General features: G+C 36.9%; 1 protein-coding gene across 4 annotated transcripts in view; it reads left to right on the top strand.

Moving 5' to 3' along the window:
- The first annotated feature begins 1,802 nt into the window (after window positions 1-1,802).
- Window positions 1,803-20,960, top strand: part of LOC105321629 (phosphatidylinositol 3-kinase regulatory subunit alpha) — a 39,599-nt gene continuing 20,441 nt past the window's right edge. The window contains exons 1-2 of one of the 4 annotated variants that reach the window (XM_034458331.2): window positions 1,803-1,942; window positions 10,592-10,866. In XM_034458331.2, coding sequence (XP_034314222.2) covers window positions 10,605-10,866 — 262 coding nt within the window. In that variant the 5' untranslated portion in view covers window positions 1,803-1,942; window positions 10,592-10,604. Of the gene's footprint in view, window positions 1,943-6,409; window positions 6,430-7,880; window positions 8,096-10,591; window positions 10,867-20,960 lie in introns of those variants that run through there. The other 3 variants (XM_034458333.2, XM_034458330.2, XM_034458332.2) reach the window with 3 other exon arrangements.

Here is a 20,960-nt window from a genome sequence, read left to right as displayed (position 1 = left end):
AACAGAAAGTATAAATCAAAATCATCAAAAATATTACTCACAAACAAGGTTCAAAACATGTACCGATAAAATTAGATGCTGAGTTATGTCTTTAATTTGAAATGGTTAATTAATTTTGGATCGGTGTTGTTGCGTTCCGATTGTTGAGATAAATCCACATGCAGAGGCCAACCCCTTTTGAGATTAATCTCAATGTAACCAAAAATTAATGTCAAAGCAGGCTTGGCCTCTGTGGATATCGTTACAATAGCTTTCACATCAGGTGGACTGCAGGTACTATTTAATTTGAAATTAGGTTATTTTTAAGGTACATGTATTTTATAAATATTAATATCTTGAGGCACGATAGTCTACTTTGGTAAGCTTTGAAAAACCCCCACAAAAGTCTTACTTATTCCGAGATCAATTTTTTTTTAAATGATCTTTATAACGAGGTAAAAAATCGTCATAGCGAGGTAAATATAGCTCTTTATATCTTCCGATGACTTTACGTTTGATCTCGTAATCCGGATTCTTTGATTATTAATTATTTTTATAAGTATTAATATCATTCATCTTAAAAATCTTAGTAACAACTTGCAAAAGTCATAGTAGCCCATTTTCATCTCGTAATATCGACAATAATAACTTTAAGATGCTTCCTATATTGGAGCACTGGTATACCTCACTAGGGTTTTGTGTGAAGCTGATAATATCCTAAAATAAATTCAATTTTTAAAACTTTAAAAGTATTTTTATCATTTTATTTCATTCTGGTTCACTGCTTATCAAATTAATTGACAAAGACATTAAGAGTAGTAACAGGAATCCATCGTTAATGAAAACGCAATCAAAGGCGCCCTGTCCCTAAGCCAGCCAGCCGGTTTAAGAATTAGCAAAAATAGGCCATTGTGTGGACCGATGGTTTCTCTTAAATTGTTTAAAAACGAAGATTATTAATGTCACAGGGTTAAAATCATTTGGGTTTTTTCGTAAATAAATGATAAAATTGTTAATATTGTGTTTACAATTCTTTTAGTTATATTAAAGGAGTCACGTTAAGGCATACATAGCAATGGCGTCGGAAGCAAATTGAAAGTGGGGGGCTAGACTAATCATCAGAAATCTTGACAAGCAAAAAAAATTTCCCAAAATCATGAAAATCCTAATCAGTTTGGGGGGGGGGGGGGGTTATCCCTATAGCTCCAAAAAGAATCTAACTTACCAGAAATGTTGTTCCCCAAATAATGAAATTCCTTAATCCGTTGGGGGGGGGGGGGGGGGGGCTTGTATAATTTCCAATTTTATATATCACTTAATATTGATATTTCAATCTTTTTAAGGTAAATTTAGGAACGATTATGTTTGCTGCGTGTGAAAAAGTGGGGTGGCGGGGGGGGGGGGGCCCGGTTCCGACGCCTATGCATAGATTACTTTAATATCTGAATGTATATAGGCCTAACTGAAACTAAAATGATAATAAAAGCATATTCGTATAAATTACGGCAAAATATCAAAAAGGTTAAGCAGAGTTTTATTTTTTGGTCAAGAATTTTACAATGGGGGGGGGGGGGTAGAAAAAAAGGCAATAAATAGTTATAGGCTATTTATCGCGTGTGTGTACGTGCGAGGGTTTTTTTTTTAAGTGTGTGTGTGTGGGGGGGGGGGGGTGGGCAGACATCGCGTTACTGCTTAAGGTGATATACCTGAGTCATCAATGTATTTGCTTGATTTAGTTCACTGGGTATTACTGAGGTGATTTGTTGCAAAACGGTGCGTTCTTTATGAATGTCAGTGGCCTATTATGATATACAATCATGATCCGCTCCCGGAGATAAAAAAAAAAGGGACGTAACCCTGAAATTAAATGACGTCATACAACTTCCCTTTGCTATGGCGGATTGCATGTCAACTGATTTGCCTTGGTTGAGTTTAGTCGTGCTTTGACCGAAGTTTTTAGCAGGTATGAAGTGAACATAGTCCATTTCATATTTATATTGATTTTTAATTTTACAAAGCTTACATTTGATGGTAAAAATTTCGATGCATTTAGTTGCGGAAGCTCGCCCGCATCTTCAGAAGCAGGGAAACAGGGAAGTGGTTTGAACTGTTTAATTAAACTCGACGCGGTTATGTTTTTCTTCCTCTTTTGGAACACTTGAAATGGGGTTGAAATTTAGATAATCAGTTTGTGCTTCTCAAATGCTTGTACGCTGACAGAACCGATGTACTTATTAAACCGATGCTTGATTTTTGAATGTTGCAGATTTTCCCACTTAATGCTTATGTCACTTATAATGGTGGTACAGTTATAAACCAAATAAGTAGCAATGCGGTGATCTATTTTAAAATAATGGTCAAGAAATACTGCAACAGTCTGAAATTTCTGCTATAGTCTGTCCCGAGTTAATTCCATCACTTTTTGATGATTTTTAATAAAAATACACATACCTGTGAAAGAATACAGTTGAAATCAATGAAAGGGAATATATCCAATATATCTTCTTTGAACAATTATCATTTTTCCCTCATAAAAGTTCACAGAAACCAAAAACAAATTTCTTACGGATATTTAAAATGGGAAATGTTTACATCTTTTCTCCATTCGGAAGTACTCGGGACACCTCGCGCAATTTTTCAACGTTATCATCCAGGCTTATTAATGGCTGATGCAATGCAAAATCCCTGTAGACTTTCTGTTTTGGGATGTGCATTGAAATCTGAAGCGGTAGAGGGGGGCGTTTTAAAACAGATAATCTGAACATTTTTCATATTAGTGGATGAACGTAGTTTGAGCACAAAGGGATTTATAATTATCAAAATATCAAGCAAAAACTGGTGACAGAGTATAAACGTTTTGCTTTAACTGATCAGTGGTGACCATTGACCAGTTCTCGCCAAGGACCATTTCTTGCCACTGCATTGTTCATTATTTTATCAACACCCAAATTACGCAGAAAAAATGTTGTAACTTAGCGAGAATTGGTCATGGGCTATTCTCTTTTGAGAGGTGGACAGGCATAGTCTGGATGTAGGCTATGCCGGCCCACTTCTCAAAAGAGACAAGGTCTTTGGCCAATATAGATAGAAGGATATTAGCATTGGTAGCTCAGCCAGGTAAAGCTCCTGGCTTAAAAGATGCAGGGTTTGCCGGTTCAATTCAGGTCCAGCAATATACTTTCATTGTATATATATGCTCATTCCCTGCTACTACTGATGGTTCGGTGGCCTTCTTTGTTTAGGCAAATTTTAAATATAATTAATAAGTCCTGAAAAGGTGAACTTATGTTGTGTCTTTGGAGTCATCGACTATTTAAGGAGGGAGGAATGTGGTAGTTACATGGGACTATATGGACTGTGGATATCAGCCCGGGTAACTCAGACAAGAGCTGCAGGGCCGGGGTCCCATGTTCGACCCCCATTCCAGACATATATTTTGAAATTATATATATATATATATATATATATATATATATATATATATATATATATATATATATATATATATATATATATATATATATATATATATATGCTCATTTCTCCTTTCTTACTACAATTATTAAAATATTATGAAAGTAGGTTACATATACATGTACATAGTTTTTATGAATGCAGAACTGTCTTGTAAAATGAACAGAGCACCTACATACAACATATAGTACCCCAACCCAAACCAAATCCATCCTCACAACAAGTAAAAATGGAAATATCTATTATATGTTTATTATATCTGTACATGTTATCCCTTGCTTACAACCCATTATTATATAAAAATTTTTGGTTGGAAAATTGAATAGACAAAATTGAATAGACAAAACTAATACTATGGAATCATTATTGTTCGTGGGGAACCCTTACCCACGAATATACATCCCCATGAACCTATACACAATTATTTGTTTGATATCTATTAAAATTATCCTGATTACACTATCAACTAAATTATGTCCCCATGGAGCGGGGAAATTTTGGCTACCCACAAACATTGACCCCCACGAATAAAAATATTCTACAGTAAAGAAAAGTGTGGAAATTTAAACTTTCCACCCTCCACCCCCCCCTTCAAAAAAGATATTATAAACTTAAACATACACAAGGAACAACAAACATAAGTTGCTAAACAATTAACACTGGCACTGTTTTGTGTCATTTGAAACAATGAGTGCGGCTGAGTGTGTTTACTTGAGTTACTAGGAAACAAGTTCTTCCTTGTTTGGGTTACATGGACAGTATTATACATATTAAGCATTCTTCCTATATTGTTAGGATTTATGTTTATAAATTTAACTCAGAATACTAAGACCACGAAGATATTTCTAAATGACTATCTATTCTTTGTTTTATTGTGAACAACTTTGGCTACTATTTACAAAAGAGACATTCCTTTTGACAATTAAATTTGTATAAGCAATTATTGATACATATATATCTAATATTATTTGCTCAGAGCTGTGAGTGATTTGCACTAGCTCTGGTAGGCTTAAGGTGGAATAACACACCTGTCAAAAGTCACTCAAATTAACAATAAATTATTTGATTATGAAAGATATAGTTCATATGTCAAATAAGCGAAAAATTTGTAGTTTGGGGATAAAAAATTAATATCTAAAAAATTCAATTCAGTGAGTAACAATAAAAGCCCATGTGGGATTTCAACTCCTGATGTACAGATCACAAGCCCGACACATTATCCTCTCGGCTATGGTGTAAGTCACTTCTTACCGTTGATAAAATCTTTTTAATAAAACAAAATGTCGTTTTGATCAGAGGTCAGCCATTTTGTGATGATGTGTCCACTCTGCTCCCCATAAACCCTTGGCGGATTTCATTACGAAAACTCGGTGACAAGCTCCGTTTTATGATTGGCTGCAGCTGCGAGTAGCTGATCCAATCCCAGTGCTTGTAAATATAAACTTTAAAAGAAAACGCATGTGTGATCTTTGGTAAAACATTTGGTGCTTTTAACAAGTTGAGGCACAAGTTCTCGAGTACAGTGCCTCCCCAACGTTGGTCTAACCAGATCGCTTTAAAAACCTACATATTTTACTGGAATTATACATAGTTCTGCAAACTTGTCAATGCTCGCGTGATAGCATGGGAGGTAAACATGGCGAATGTAGAAGTTGCCTATCCCGTTAGTATATTCGTTCCTATTTTGGTGCTTTCCCTAGGTTATAACTTAATTCGTATTTAATAGCATCGTTAATTATGTACCGATGTTCGGTAGTCAACATGTTTTCAAATTGTATTAATGCCGTAGTGTATATATAACCCGTTGTTTAATTCGATTAAAATGTAAATATGCAAGGGGCGCAACTCAAGTTGCTCACTAGATAGCGCCACCACATCACCAAGTTTTCGTAATGAAATCCGCCAAGGGTTTATGGGGAGCAAAGTGGACCGAAAACCCTTGGCTAGCGAAGATGAAACCTTAAAAGCCCTTGCTATTTTAAATACGAGGTATATGGCATATAACTTTATTTTCATGCACCCACAAACAATGTCAATGGTCAAGGTCACTAGTTATAAGGCCCCAGCAGATTGGTCTGTGTTTTTGTGCCTGTTCATTGATAGACTTTTGGTCTGTACAATATGTTTGATGGTTCAGTTAGGGCTGCTTTATTGTGACTTTCCTCTACAGTTACATATTGATGTAATTCAATAATAGATATTACCAGTTTTAGTAATTGTTTGCCATCACTCATTCAGTTAATGAGTTATTTACCTTGACTGACCTTGACAGTTGACTAGAGCCAATGTGGTTTTGATAGAGCAGCATGTGTTATGACATTTCATACAGGAAGGTGAGGGACCCATCAGAGAGAGAGAACTGGAGTAGGAGCCTCTAGGAGGACATAGATACCTATTTAAGATGTCGTCACTGGACCAGACATGGTCATGGGTTTTGAAGTTTGTTACCACCGGTAATAATGGTATTAATTATGATTCCTTATCCAAGGCATTCCAAGCATTTATTTAGTGTCTCCATAGACAAACTTTTGATTTATTCAAGAATATTGATTTTTTCAAGACAGTCCTTTTTTTCAATAAATGCGCAAATATTGTAGTTTTGGTAAAAAGGCTACCTCCAAATATATCAGCTTCCAAAGTAATATGATTCTGTGTACATGCTGTATAAACTAAGAGGGAATTGCTAGGGAATTTTATGGCTCCTTAAATACCCACAAAATTCATATCATATTCATGTTTATTCTGGTATTTGACCCAGAAATGAGAGATGTTTGGGCAGAAAAACATTGTATTTCTGAATAGTACTTGACGGTTATGAACAAATTTTGCAAAAAAGAAGATATAGGGAAGTAGCATATATTATACTGTGTTAAACATCAAGGATGTTTGCTGCTTTGTTAGAATTGGTATTTTATACTTATGAAACAAACACCAGAGAAAAAGAAGTGTATAGCATGGAGAACATTTTCGTATGAAGTATGTATATATGTAAGTGTGACAGTTACATCTAACTCTTTGATGCTGACTGTGGACAAATTCATAAATTTCTCTATTTCATAGACATCCATTATAAATATATAAAAATAATGGAAAGCTGAGAAAATGAATTGATTACACTAAAAGCTGTTGTAACAACCCTCAGTCCAATACTGTAAATTCCTAATTAAATGTGAGGAAATAGTATCATCGTAAAATCGCGAGAAGCATCCTTCCCGGATTTTAAAATATCGCCATTATTTTCTGAGAGTTGAAAACTAAAAGAAATAAGGAGAAAAGTTCAGCGTTCGTGATTTTATATTCTCGCGATTTGATACAAACCAGCGGGGTCGCGGAATTAAGAACTCGCGTAATATAAGGAATTTACAGTAATCAGAGCCCGCTGGGTTGAATTATGAACTAGGGCCCACTGGATTGTACTTGTATTATGAGTTAGGGCCCACTGGGTTGTCTTTTAAGTCAAGGCTCAATGGGTTGGATTATGAGTCGGGGCCCACAGGGTTGTACAGATGTATTATGAATCAGGGCTTACTGGGCTGTTCTGTATACAGGGTTATTTTTGCCCCATGTTATTTTCACCGTTCTAAGCACTTGCAAACAATTTTGCCCTGCCTTTAATTCGCCCAAAGAAAGTTCTGTTAAAAGAAGGATAATTGAGACATTGGAATTAAGCCAGTCTTAAATTTGCCCATTGACAACGAGGTTGAAAGGGGTTAAAATATAATAGGGGTGAATATTTCCCTCTATGCAATATTAAGAAAAGTGGACATTAGTAGAAATTAGATTGTATTGTTATACCTCAGCAGATTTGAGGAGATTTACCGGTATTTTTTATGAACCTCAACATGCAAGAGCTGAATGTTTCTTATTTAAAACCTGATATCAGCAGACATACTTAGCTGAATAGGAAAATAATGTACATGTAGTGTATAATATATGCAAGTATTTAACATGTTACTCCTGTGAACAGCAGCTTTGGTTACATTGTATTTGGAATAGGTTTTGAATCCATAAAATGTCTTTTTTTATCCTTCCTCCAATGAAGTATTTTCCTGAGTGATTATTAAGAGTTTTTAACATCCATCACTATCTATAGTTAAAAAAAAATTCAGAAATGTTCCAAAATAATTCTAGAGGTTCCTCTTTGAACGGATGTTTTTGGCACAAATATTCATAGTTAGCTATGTTTTAGGGTTCTATGATATGGTAAGTGGGTTCAGGAAAAACATTTTTGTGACATCATATAAATTGCTCAAATATATAAAAGCCTTCATTAACTTGAAGCATTCAAAAGGAAGAGATAAAACAATGAAACCCACTGAGTGTTCATCAGCCTCTCAGAGCTTTAAGAAGTGCTTTACATGTAAATGGTTTACAAATAACAAAGGCACAATAAGTGTATCTTATTCTGTGAGGACTGCTTCAACGTGATTGTTGGACTTTATATTGCACTAGTACATCTGTTTGGGCTGTCATTAAAGTAATGTAACTGTTGGAATGTAATCAAAGTAGTGTAATTGATAGAATATAATCAAGTGTGTAATTGTAGTATCGTAATGAAAGTTGTGAAGTTGTTTGACTGAATCAAAATTGTGAAATTGTTAATTGGAATCTAAATTATGTAACTGTTGGATCATAATCAAAGGTATGTAATTGTTGGACTGTAATCATAGTATTGTAATTGTTGAAATGTAATCAAATTTACGTAATTGTTGGACTGTAATCAAAATAGTGTAATTTTTGGACTGTAATCAAAGTAATGTAATTGTTGGACTGTAATCAAAATAATGTAATTTTTGGACTGTAATCAAAGAATGTAATTGTTGGACTGCAATTGAAAGAATATTCTGTATACAGGGAAATATTTGCCCCTGTTTAATTTTCGCCCCTTTTGCCCTTGTTGTCAGCGGGCCAATTTAAGACTGGGCAAATTCAAATGTGTCCAATTATCTCTCTTTAAAGACAACTGCTTCTGGGCGAATACAATACGGGGCGAAACTGTTAGCAATCGTAAAAGGGCAAATATTAAACGGGGCAAAAATAACCCTGTATACAGTATTTATTGGACTGTAATTAAAATTATGTAATCTTTGGACTGCAATCAAAAGAACATTTATATAACTGTAATCAAAGTGATGTAATTGTTGGACTGTAATCTAATATATAAGGTAAGTTCTATTTCCTGTTAGCTTTTACTCTGTATCAGAAGAAGGAAAAAAGGTTATCTTTGAATTATGAAAGACACACAGAAAAATAAAAAACATTATATCTGATTTAAGGATAAAGGCACACAGAAAGAAGGGACCAATCCTGTCTCAAACATTTTATGTTTGATGAGTGAATGGATAGGGGAGACTTGATCGTACATAAATTATGTCCTTGTTTAGTATCTGAGATACACTTCTGTGCAAGCCACTGGGTGTTGTATCAAAGTCCGATCTGTGAAGCCGACATTGTTATAGAGATAAAGTGAAACAGAAGATTGGGGAAGATCTAGCGGTATTTAGCTGGATTACTGTGTAAGGTGTGTGGGGGCTAGCACACTTCCTACCTAAAAGTACTACTTTCTTTATATAATGAACATTAAACACAATTTGTATTGATAAATGCTATAAAAAAGAAATGGTTATAAGTAGTACATGTTCCAATGATTAAGAGAGGAAAAGAAGAGAGAGATCGAGATATAAAATCATTTCAAAATGGCTATGTCGACACACTATAAAATGGCTATGTCGACACACTATAAAATGTGTCAACAAGATGCAAGACAGTTTGATAATTCAATTTTAATGATATAAATGTAGAATACATTTTGATATGGAAAACCAGTTTGGGTTGAGAAGTTAATTTTCATTGCTATGCAAGCATTTTATAAGATTTATGAAAGTAGCATACTGTATTAGGATTTCAGTATACATACAACGTCTTTCTGTATATGAAATAGGAATGCATTTTAACTGAAATATTGCACCAGATGAATTACAAGAGTTGTTCTATGAAATGAGTTTGAGAAATTAGGTACTGTACATGTAACATGTTTTGGAAAAAGGCAGTCTCATACCCACATTGCTACAAATGCAGTACTTAATATCTAGATCTCTGTTAACCTATGTCCACATTTAAGGTACCTCACTACACCTACACTTATACTTTTTAAGACACTACGTCACAAGATGGCGATTTTAATGTTTTGTTAAACTGTTTATTGATTTGGGTTGTATATGATCGTAGCTCAGTTTTTAAAGTATTGGGCTTCTGAACCGCAGATCATGAGTTCGAATCCGCCTGGAGCTTTTGTTCATGTTTACTGAATTAAATTTTTGAAAATGTAATTTTTCATCCAAAATTGCATATTTTTTGGCATATTAGACTTAAATACTTCTATCATAATCAAGTAATTTTCTGCTGATTTGAGAAAATATTTTACGGTGTAGTGAGCCACCTTAAAGGGAATTATAACACATTATTACAGGTACTTTACCATCTTAGGTGGTTGTAGGAGTTATGTCTCTTTGCATGAAAACTTTTTCCCACGTGTGAAGTATGCGACATTTCATAGCTTTTGACTCTTGTTTTGTTTCCTCATATACATTTAAAACGTGTATTGTTAAAACTGACAAATTCAGATCTAAATAGAAGCAGGAAAAACATTTTTAAGGAACTAATTTTTTACCTAATATTTTATTGTGTCGGAAAAGAGTTATTTTTTTGTCAATGAATCAATTAATGGGCAGTGTTAACCCTTAAAAGGTAAATTTCCGATTAAATTTTTTAATTTTTACTTTTATAAACCAATGGTATGATAAATCAGAAGTTTATAACGGTTAGACTTTGATTTAAGATAGAGAACCAGAGACAGAAAGATGTACAAAAAGAAATAGAAAGAGATAAGAGAGGGAGATGAGAACATGGAGAAGAGATAAATATAAATATAAAGTGTATAAATTATTTTGATACATTCTTATATTGAAATGATATGGTCGTCTCTGAAATGTATGTAGGATCATACTTGTATGGATTTTTAATTTCTTCTTATTTTTTAGATGTTTTATAAACAACATCAAATTTAAAAGTGAAAGTAGACTGACATGCCGGCTTCGGTAAGCTATGGCGGTGATTGATGTGTCAGATTTTCTTTTAGAGCAGGTCCCAGTATGGAGGGAATAGAATACTACCGAGCCCTCTACAAATATATCCCAAAGGAAACCGACGACACAGAGGATGCGGACCAAATTCCAGACATTCCCTTGGACAAGGATGACATTCTAGAGGTCAAGCATCCGATCTCGGATGACATCCAAAAACCCACGGGCTGGCTGATCGGCTACAACAAGAACCAGAAACTGTGTGGCTACTTCCCCGGGCCCTATGTGGAGCACATCACCCCTCAGATGGTTCAGATGGCCCCACAGATCGGTGAGTCACCCACACAGCTCCACACTGACCGCTGTCCATTTCTCTCTCTAAATGGTTTTTATAATACATATACAGTAAAACACGCTTATAGTGAAGTGCCAGTGATGGGCAATTTTGCTTCGCTTTAAGTGTAATTTTTTTATATTCGTCAAGTTTACAACATGTAATAAAGTAAAGATTGTATGTACAATCTTCATGTTGCCCCTTGAGGGCCCTTAATTGGTAAATAAAGAAATTGAATTGAGAAATTGTAATAAAGTAATAGGGAATGCAAATCTCTTAGCTGTAAGCGTCCATTCATTATAAGCGTGTTCGCTATGATCATGTGTTGCTGTATATATATAGTTAAAATAGCAGTAGATATATCCTCTTATAACAATGTACTAATATAATTATCTTGAATCAATATTGAATAAGAAAGCATTAGACAATATTGCATGGATGTTCATCCTCTTCTTCCAAGGATATAAATTGGCATAACCCAGTAAACCTTGTTCATCATTATACATGTATTCGGGTTATTTTTTCATTACAGATAAGTCAGTAAGCAAAACTCCATTCCTTTAACTTTCCATTCAGTTATTTTAGATTCAACGATTGGTGTTGGAGTTATTTCTCTTGGTTTATCTGTTTTAGGAAATGAGATAGGTTTAAATCTTTTTAAATCAAAGAATGTCAGTATGCTACATTATGAAGATAGATATGGAGAGACTGTTGGTAATCGGTGAATCAGTCTCAGTAACATCCCTGCTTTGTAGCTAGTCTGAATCTATGCGTATAGCTACATGGGTAGTAATGACACACACTGCTGATCCATGCATCCTCACACACAAGCAGGAAGTGGGAAATTTGCATTCCTTTTTGTTATTTTTAAGATGTTCACATCCTTGTTGGTATGTGATGTACTTAGACCGAGTACTGATGTGTAGTGGGGACAGGTTTATATAAGTCCCCTGTCAATAAGTGGACAGGTTTATATAAGTCCCCTGTCAATAAGTGTAGCCTGATCTCTCTGTGTACTGTGTCGTGTGAATGTAGTACTTGTGTATGTGTGCTTTAATTCCTCACTATAGTATTCACACATACACATACTCATACACTTGCTATTTATATGTGTGACACACACACACATGCCAACCTTTCTCTGGTCTGGATCACACTGTAGTACATTGTCCCTTGTTGTCCCTTCTAGCTCTGGCCCTGAGTTCTCTCCAAACACCCCCCCCCCCCTGATTTATGGAGCTGGTAAAAGGACTAATGGCAATTGGAGAAGATTTTGTGAGGGTTGTGTAAGAATCAATCCCCCTTCAACCAATGACCCTGCATTGGGCAGATCTCTTGTGTATGTGTGTGTGGAGCAGTGGCCTCTATACAGCCTGTGTGAGTTACATTGGTTAAACCAGGCTAATTGCTGCTGTTTGCTTATATAAGACCAAGGGCCTTCACCCCTTCTCACAGCAGGTCACAGGTAGATAGAGGGGAGGGGCCTTATCGGGCAACGACCTACAAACCTGGGGTCAACACATCATTTCAAACAATGCTTGGTTGCGAGTGGTGTATGTGTGTGGGATAGTGTGATCCAATGATGAGCGATCGATACATACACCAAAATTTTAATGAGAGACCGAACCTTGAACCTTTGCTGCCTCAGAACAAAACATAAAAAACAAAGATCAATTATCCCTGGGAGAGAGAGGGTCTTATGCCACAGCTGATGGACTGTGCTGAGAGTGGTTTCCATGGCCACAGCTTCTGATTCCCCAGCATTGATTTCTGGGAGTCTCTATAAATCAGCATTCCTGTCTACTCAGCAATATCTATAAAAAAACCGCCAGTGTGCTTAATGTGTAAACCTTGAACAAAACCATTGAATAAGAGCTCAGCTAAAATAGGCTCACGGTGTACCTAAAGAAAGAAATTTAAAAAAGAAGTTTATTCAGGTTGAATGTGTATATTTGATTTTGCCTAAAATAGATTTGAAGTTGTGAACCCCTGCCAGATGACAGAAGAGAGACAGAATGTCGAGCAATCAATACATGTTCTTTCTTTGATTTGTGTCAAGTAAGGGGGCTCAGTCGAACAAAGAGATCTGCACTCTGCCAGTGTTTGCACACCTTTCTCAGAAGGTTCCCTATATTAACATTTAATCTCGTTCCTTTTCTGTGATTTGAAGTAGGTCATTGATTATTTAAAGGATTTTCAGAAAAGTAGGGTAATATTTTGACATGATTTTATGCAGTCAAGAAAACATAATGTAATGTAATAAGAAAATCATTATGTAAAAGGCTAGTAGTTGTTAATTGGGAATATTGAATAAATTAAAACTATGGTTATTAATTACTGGTATTGAATTAATTAGCTCAAGACAGAAAAAGATCTGCGTAGTATTTTTTCAGAAGTTTTTGATGGTGACAGAAGAACTTTGCTGGGTTTTTTTCTTGTTACTGTTTCGTTTTACTAAAAATGTTGTGAAGTTGAGCAGTTAAACTCAAAATATTTTAAGGATAAAAAAGTAAACTCAACAAAAATTCAATAATTCCAATTTATTTGAAACTTTAAGATGAAATGGTGACTAGTGTTCTGTATTGGATTGACACCCTCTGTTCCTTGTCTAAAACTGTCACCTGGTCGAGAAAAATCATTTAAAAACTTTTAACGTTTAGATTAAATTAATTAATAGCTTGTCTGATAATGAAAGTGACATATCAGAAAATTCCAGGGAGTCATAACACAATCTGTGTTTTTGTTGATATGGAGTGCACCTTGATGTGTCCGCTGTGTTTTTGTTGATATGGAGTGCAGCTTGAAATGTCCGGGGTTGTAGTGTACACAGATACAGGGGTCGCTCCAGTAACCCAGTAGTTACTCAGTGACTCACTGATTGTTTGTGTGCATGCAACACGTGCGAATGCTGCCTTTGTCAGGGAGGCGGTGCACAGTAGAGGTTTGTTGTGACACGTGGCCGAGATAACCGAATTTCTCCCCCTGTGTGTTGTATTGAACCCTCCTGACCCACATTAAGACAGTCAGAATGACTTTGTACCTGAAGCTGAGGAGTTTTAAATTGTGTTGGCCATGTGGAATCAATTTATAGCAGGGAACTGTAAAAGCACACCTGACCTGTTTTGACAGAATTAAGAGAAGGGGTGGGTCCGTGTGATCTCAACCTCATTGGTCCCTGTGTGTTGATTGATTGGTGAAATCAAGAAATTTAAGTAATATTGTATCAGTTTGGTAAAACTAAAACTGATCAAAATATACCAAGTATATAAATAATCTGCACACATTCTCCCTCACGCAATCCCAATTATAATCTTACAAGCTCGTGAACCAGAAACCTTAGGAACTCAAATTGAAAGGCTTAAATTGGAAACACTGTAAGGCAACATTAAGCCTGAGGCCTGCCTCCCTGAGTATCTGATTCACATGCTGCTGTTGGATCAATGTTATCAACTGGTGACCGACTTTTTTAAATGGGGGGGAATTCCCCTCCTTTTCAGAGAACTTTCGGATCCAATTTTTAAAACTTTAATGAGGCTGACTGATTTAAAGCCTCTGTAGTCTGGTTTTAATGTCCCTGTGGAGTAATGCCACAGAGTAGTACAGGCCACCCCATTCAATCAACTCTCCTCATTAATCTGGTTACACCAGCCTATAGACTACATAAACAATGCTACATTAGTTTCAGTTAGACTGTCTTCTACTCCACTATACTTATGACAATATACACTCGCACAAGTCTCTTTGTGGTTTTAATGTTTTACATTTCTTGCAAATTTTACTGTGTTTCACTTTTATTCCGTATCAAAGAGTAAAGACTAATCAGAAAGTCTAGTGACAATAGCTTTTGCTGATTAAGCTGAGACAGAAATAAATTTTTTTTTCAATAGAGTGGTTCCAGCTATTGTCCACTTCTTAGCCGATGATCTACAATTATGGTCAGGCCAAGCAAACAAGTATTTTTGTTTTGCGTTACATTCGAAAAAGGCATGGGTTAATTATTCATATTGAAATTAATCATATTGCAGTTAAAAATGAAACTGCCTGAAGCTAACTAGAACTTGTGTTTCACATACTTGCCATGTACATGAACTATGGCATGGTATATATTTTTGTCTATCCAACTAACATTCATGACACAAGATTTAATTTATTTTTTGGGTTAGAATACAGAATAGATAGGGACTTGCATCACCGATTCATGATAATTAAGAGCCCCAGCAGTGTTAATGGTACTGATTACATAGGTTAGTTAATTGAGGCCACTGTACGGGGAGGGGACGTCTCCAAATAATTAAGACAGGGAGAGTCTTCATTGGCCTAGTCTAGTTGTGTCATTCCCACACAAATAAATGATCTGGTCACACTGCTTCCAACAGACGGTCACCGATGTAGGATTTCTTAGTGCAGGATTTTATGACTTTTTTATTTTGGTTCATTGCTTCCCTTTTTAATAGTCCCAACCAGAAATGGCCCATTATGCCAGTCAGGTACAATCGGTGTTCGATATGTCAGGAGAGAACTGACACAATTGCAGTGACCCGGATGACACGGGCTGACATATTTCTATAGCAGGCGATTAGGTTACACCTCAATCAGAAGAAAATGAGAAATCCTGATTTTTACAGTCTGTGGTCTGAACAAAGACAGTGCTTGTTAATTAGAATCGGTGAATCCAATCAAGCAGAAGTGATTGGTCCTCCGTGACCCGGACTCTATGCTGAGTCAATCCCGAGAGCTTTAACACAGTCCAGAATATAATGCATATTCAACTGAAGGGAAGGCCAATGTGAGCATTTGATCCATGGGTCACCTCTAACTTTGCGTTCTTGATTCAAAAGATTATGCGTCATAGAGAAGAATAATACCGGTACTATAAAAATTTAGGGGGCAAGAAACTCTTCTCATGAAAATGAGGGAGACAATGTATAGTTCTGACAGAATATGAGTCATCTTAGCCAGAAAATTGTCAAAAACTTGTCTCCCATCTAAAACCAAAGTCTTCCTCACAACTGGATCTTGGTTCTTAATGTTTTTTTAATGAACGTTTATGGCTGTTTTTCTGTTAGGTATCAATAATTTTGCTCCAATTTTTTTTTCTGAACAAAGTACACGAGAGTCGGTGAGCCGTAACTGGATGTAGAGTGCTGCATGGTTATGGTAATTACTTGTCACGCTTCAGTGAACAGGTAACTGCGTAGATACTGCAGCGATGTGCAGTGGTTTGTCAGCAGAGAATGCACCCAGTTTGCAGGCAGTACACTGCAATAAATATCAGAAATGGTAGATTGAAACAGTTAAAGAAAAATGCGACCACGCTGGAGCTTCACCAGGAGAGCATGTTAGGAGTACATACATGCGAGCTGTTTTACATAATGTACCGAGCTACAACACTGATGATGTGGTTGATATCAAAGCTAGGAACTTTATTATAGATTCAATCAGTAATGATATCTGCTACCGATAAACGAGTTAAAAAGTATATAAGTCAGTCGCAGTATAATTGTAGCATGTGGCGAGCATTGGACAAATTGTGGTTGTCCTAATGCATCAGATAACACCATCAAAGTCAGGCCTAGCGATAAACCATCCATTTACTGAATTAAACTAGACTAGTGTCATTACGCCTCCCAAATATATATGCTTTAAGAACTCAGGAGTATTATGCAGCTCATGCTACAATGTAATTTCAGAATCGTTAAACTGGATGTAGAATATGCAACTGATAAATTTGGACGACAGACCAATTTTTTTTTAGGTTGAAGAATTTCAGATTTCGTTGTGTGGACAATTGACGTAGATTGTTGTACAGATATATAATAAGTACCTCAGAACTGACCTGACGTGTTATTATCAAAGAGAAACTCTGATGAACATGTTGAGATGAAAGCGTCCCTTTCTTGGCGTGCTGATGTGGGGGTGGATCAATTGATCTACAGAACTAATGAGAGTAAAAGGTATCATTCATTGCTTGGATAATTCTTATATTGTTATGAAAGGTAAAGAAAAATTGAAGCCCAGACCAGAGTTAATGGTTTTGATACCCTAAAAGACTACTTGGATGATGGCAAGATGTCTTGACAACATGAAATTTAATTCAGCAAAAGCTATTTTACTTTAAACAATTAATATTCATATATATTTGCATTATTGGGTGTTAATGGAGGGAAGGATTCTGTAGAGCTGTGGTGATATTTTTCTGGGTCATCCAATGCACTAGGTTGACCCGGGGTACACTGAGTGGATACTCCCTGGGTCAGCTGTACCTGTCCTCTCGGTGTGTGTATACCTAGAGATCCGGTTTGTAATCTATGGCTAACATACCTGGTCCCTCTATGCGTACCTGCCCCCTTTCTATGTGTGTACCTGTGCCTATCCTTCCCTCTTTCTTGTATGTATACCTGCTTCCCCCTTTCTTTGTGGATACCTGTGTGTACCTACCCCCCCCCCCACCCCCCCCCCCCCCCCCCCGCCCTTTCTATGGGTGTACATGTCCCCCAGGCTCCCCCCACCCCCCTAAAACTTTGTGTGTACTTAGTCACTCCCTCTCTCTGTATGCTCAAGATCCTGTTTGTAATCAGAGGAGAGCTAATGCCATGGTTCTGGAACCTGATAGATTTCCACCCCAGCATTCTGATTACTGCAGGCTTAATCGGTTTACGTCAAATATGTAAACTAAGCCTCTTTTTTACGGGGAAGTAGGTGAAAGACTTGATGGAATTAGGGCCATTTGGTTGTTTAGCATGACAGATGCTTTAAAAAGGTCATCCAGGACTTTAAAACATGACTTCTACAATCAAATGGAACTCCTCCTTGTTGAGCACCTGTGGTGAAAAAGAGAAGATGTAGACCCCAGAAGAGGCAGAAATAAACACTGTGCTATTCATGAATGGCTTCTAATTAATATGGCATAAAATGGGCATCAACAAAAAAGCATCAAAACAATGAAAGTGTATTGTTTATCAAAGTATCTAGTGGTGACTTAATACTCTGCTTCTTGTTCAGCAATGCTATGTTATAAAAGAGTTTTATAGGAGCTTATGTTCAATACCTTAAGTACCGTAATATTTTGAGCCAATATATGTAAGGTTTTAACCACTGTAAACTGACTGTGTCTCTACCAGGTGATAAAGTTGGCAGCAGAACAGGGAGGGTTGGTGTGTGGCAACAGAACAGGGAGGGTGATTGTGTGGCAGCAGAACAGGGAGGGTAGGTGTGTGGCAACAGAACAGGGAGGGTGATTGTGTGGCAGCAGAACAGGGAGGGTAGGTGTGTGGCAACAGAACAGGGAGGGTGGTTCTGTGGCAGCAGGACAGGGAGGGTAGGTGTGTGGCAGCAGGACAGGGAGGGTGGGTGTGTGGCAACAGAACAGGGAGGGTGGTTGTGTGGCAGCAGAACAGGGAGGGTGGTTGTGTGGCAACAGAACAGGGAGGGTGGGTGTGTGGCAACAGAACAGGGAGGGTAGATGTGTGGCAACAGAACAGGGAGGGTAGGTGTGTGGCAGCAGAACAGGGAGGGTGGGTTCTGTGGCAACAGAACAGGGAGGGTGGTTGTGTGGCAACAGAACAGGGAGGATGGTTGTGTGGCAACAGAACAGGGAGAGTAGGTGTGTGGCAACAGAACAGGGAGGGTAGGTGTGTGGCAACAGAACAGGGAGGGTGATTGTGTGGCAGCAGAACAGGGAGGGTGGTTGTGTGGCAGCAGAACAGAGAGGGTAGGTGTGTGGCAGCAGATCAGGGAGGGTGGTTGTGTGGCAACAGAACAGGGAGGGTAGGTGTGTGGCAGCAGATCAGGGAGGGTAGGTGTGTGGAAGCAGAACAGGGAGGGTGGGTGTGTGGTGGCAGAACAGGTAGGGTGGGTGTGTGGCGGCAGAACAGGAGGGTGGTTGTGTTTAAGCCTACTACCCAGCAACAGAGACGGAGAATGTACCACGCGAATGTACCGGGCGCTCAAGTCACCATCCTCTGATTAAACCTCGCGGCTGTGTGTGTCAGATGACAAAGACAATGCTATTATAGGCACTGATTCTTCACAGGAAAGGATGAAAATAGATATGTCATTAGTTTTAGAAATGATATGAGTTATATGTATAATATTAGCACTGACATCCAGTAAAACGGGAAGGGGTGTAAATGGATTTGTTATCTAATGGGGTCTTTGCTTTTGCAACTTGAGGAGGACAATCTCTCACCCAGTGACCCATTTTTGACTGCGGCTTTGATAACAATCACTCCTGTATTACAATGTGTACTTTGGGGACCAAATTGTTAAGAATGGTGAAACTTTATCATTACAAAATATTTGATATTAACATATATGAACATAATGTTTATAGGTCTACAATGAGCCAAACTATTGTCATACTAGAATTTGTTCATTGTAAAAGAAGCGATCTCAGAGTTATTTCATAATATGGGCTTTAAGAATTATGAATACAGGTTGCTGTAGGTTTATGGTTGTATGCATAATAAAGCCTTCCAAGATGCATGGTATAGTCTATAAGTTATGTATCATACAGTTTGTTGCTGGTTTATCATTTAATCTAGGTTTCTGGGTTGCCTGAATTGGTTTAATACCTAATAATGTTTAGCACAATTTGTTGTAGATTCAGGGCTGTAAAATGTTATGAGTTCTCTCCTCTGGGTTGGCTGGATTGGATCAGCCTTCTTATGATCAGGCTGTAACTAGATCACAGAGGTCCTCAGTATCATTAATCCTACAGTCCAAGCTGTCAGCGTCTGAGTCATTGTTCTGCAGTTTGCTGTGATTATAAAGAGTTAGAAGGCTATTGATTTCTCAGAAAGAGACAGGCAAAGGTTATTTATAGGGCACTAGTGCAAGCTCTTTCACTCAGAGAGTCTGCAGGGGCATTGCATACAGAAATCGTAGGTCACAATACACACAAACATATAGTCACACAATACACAGAAATAAGTCTCAAGTCACAATGCACAAAAGTCTCAAATAACAAGACACAGAATAAAGTCTTTATAAAGCCACAATACACAGAAATAAGTCACAAGTCACAATGCACAAAAGTCTCAAATAACAAGACACAGAATAAAGTCTTTATAAAGCCACAATACACAGAAATAAGTCAAAACAATTTACAAGTCACAAGACTCGGAAATCTAAAAAGTCAAAATACACAGAACCAAGCCTCAAGTCACAGCTTACAGAATAACTTATCAAGTCACAATACACAGAAACAAGTCTTAAGTCAAAATACACAGAAACAAACCTCAAGTCACTGTTTACAGAATAACTTATCAAGTCACAATACACAGAAACAAGTCTTAAGTCACAATACACAGAAACAAGCCTCAAGTCACAATACACAGAAACAAGCCTTAAGTCTCAATACACAAAAGTAAGTCTAAAGTTACCATACAAAGAATAACTTATCTAGTCACAATACACAGTAAAAAGTCTCAAGTCTCAATGCATTGAAATAAGCATGAAGTCTCAATACACAAAATAATGTCTCAAGTCACAATACACAAATAAGCATCAAGGCACAATACACAAATAAGCCTCAAAGTCACAATACACAGAATAAAGTCTTAACTTAAAGTCACAATACACATAGAATAAAGTTTGAGTCAGAGACTCAGAGTACTAAAAATAAGTCTGACTCAAGTCACAATACACACATTATTCTAGACAAGTCACAATACACAAAATTCAAGTCTAGATTAAGTCACAATACACAGAAACAAGTCTAGATCAAGTCACAATACACAGAAACATTAGGTTAGATCAAGTCACCATACACAGACACATACACACAGTATACAGACCAGAATAATTAATTTTGAACTTAAAACTTAAAAGACAGTGTATTAGAGATTTTGTTTTGTTTTTAATTTAGCCAGATCAAGATGTGTTTATTCTCTAAAACTGACCTACATATTACCTAGACATGTGTCAGATATCTCTATCTACTCGACTTATATGATAAAATTTACCTTTGTGTAGGTGTCACGTGAGTTTCTTTATCTCTCTTCCAGATATTTTACATAAATGTATACAGGTGTCAAGTTTTTTTTTTTTTATCAACCTGATTTACATTGTCTGATTTCTTTATCTACCTG

The sequence above is a fragment of the Magallana gigas genome, chromosome 7 (assembly GCF_963853765.1).
Source record: "Magallana gigas chromosome 7, xbMagGiga1.1, whole genome shotgun sequence".
Lineage (NCBI taxonomy): Eukaryota > Metazoa > Mollusca > Bivalvia > Ostreida > Ostreidae > Magallana > Magallana gigas.
The sequence above is the reverse complement of the archived record's forward strand: the minus strand, read 5'-3'. Positions and strand labels throughout refer to the sequence as shown.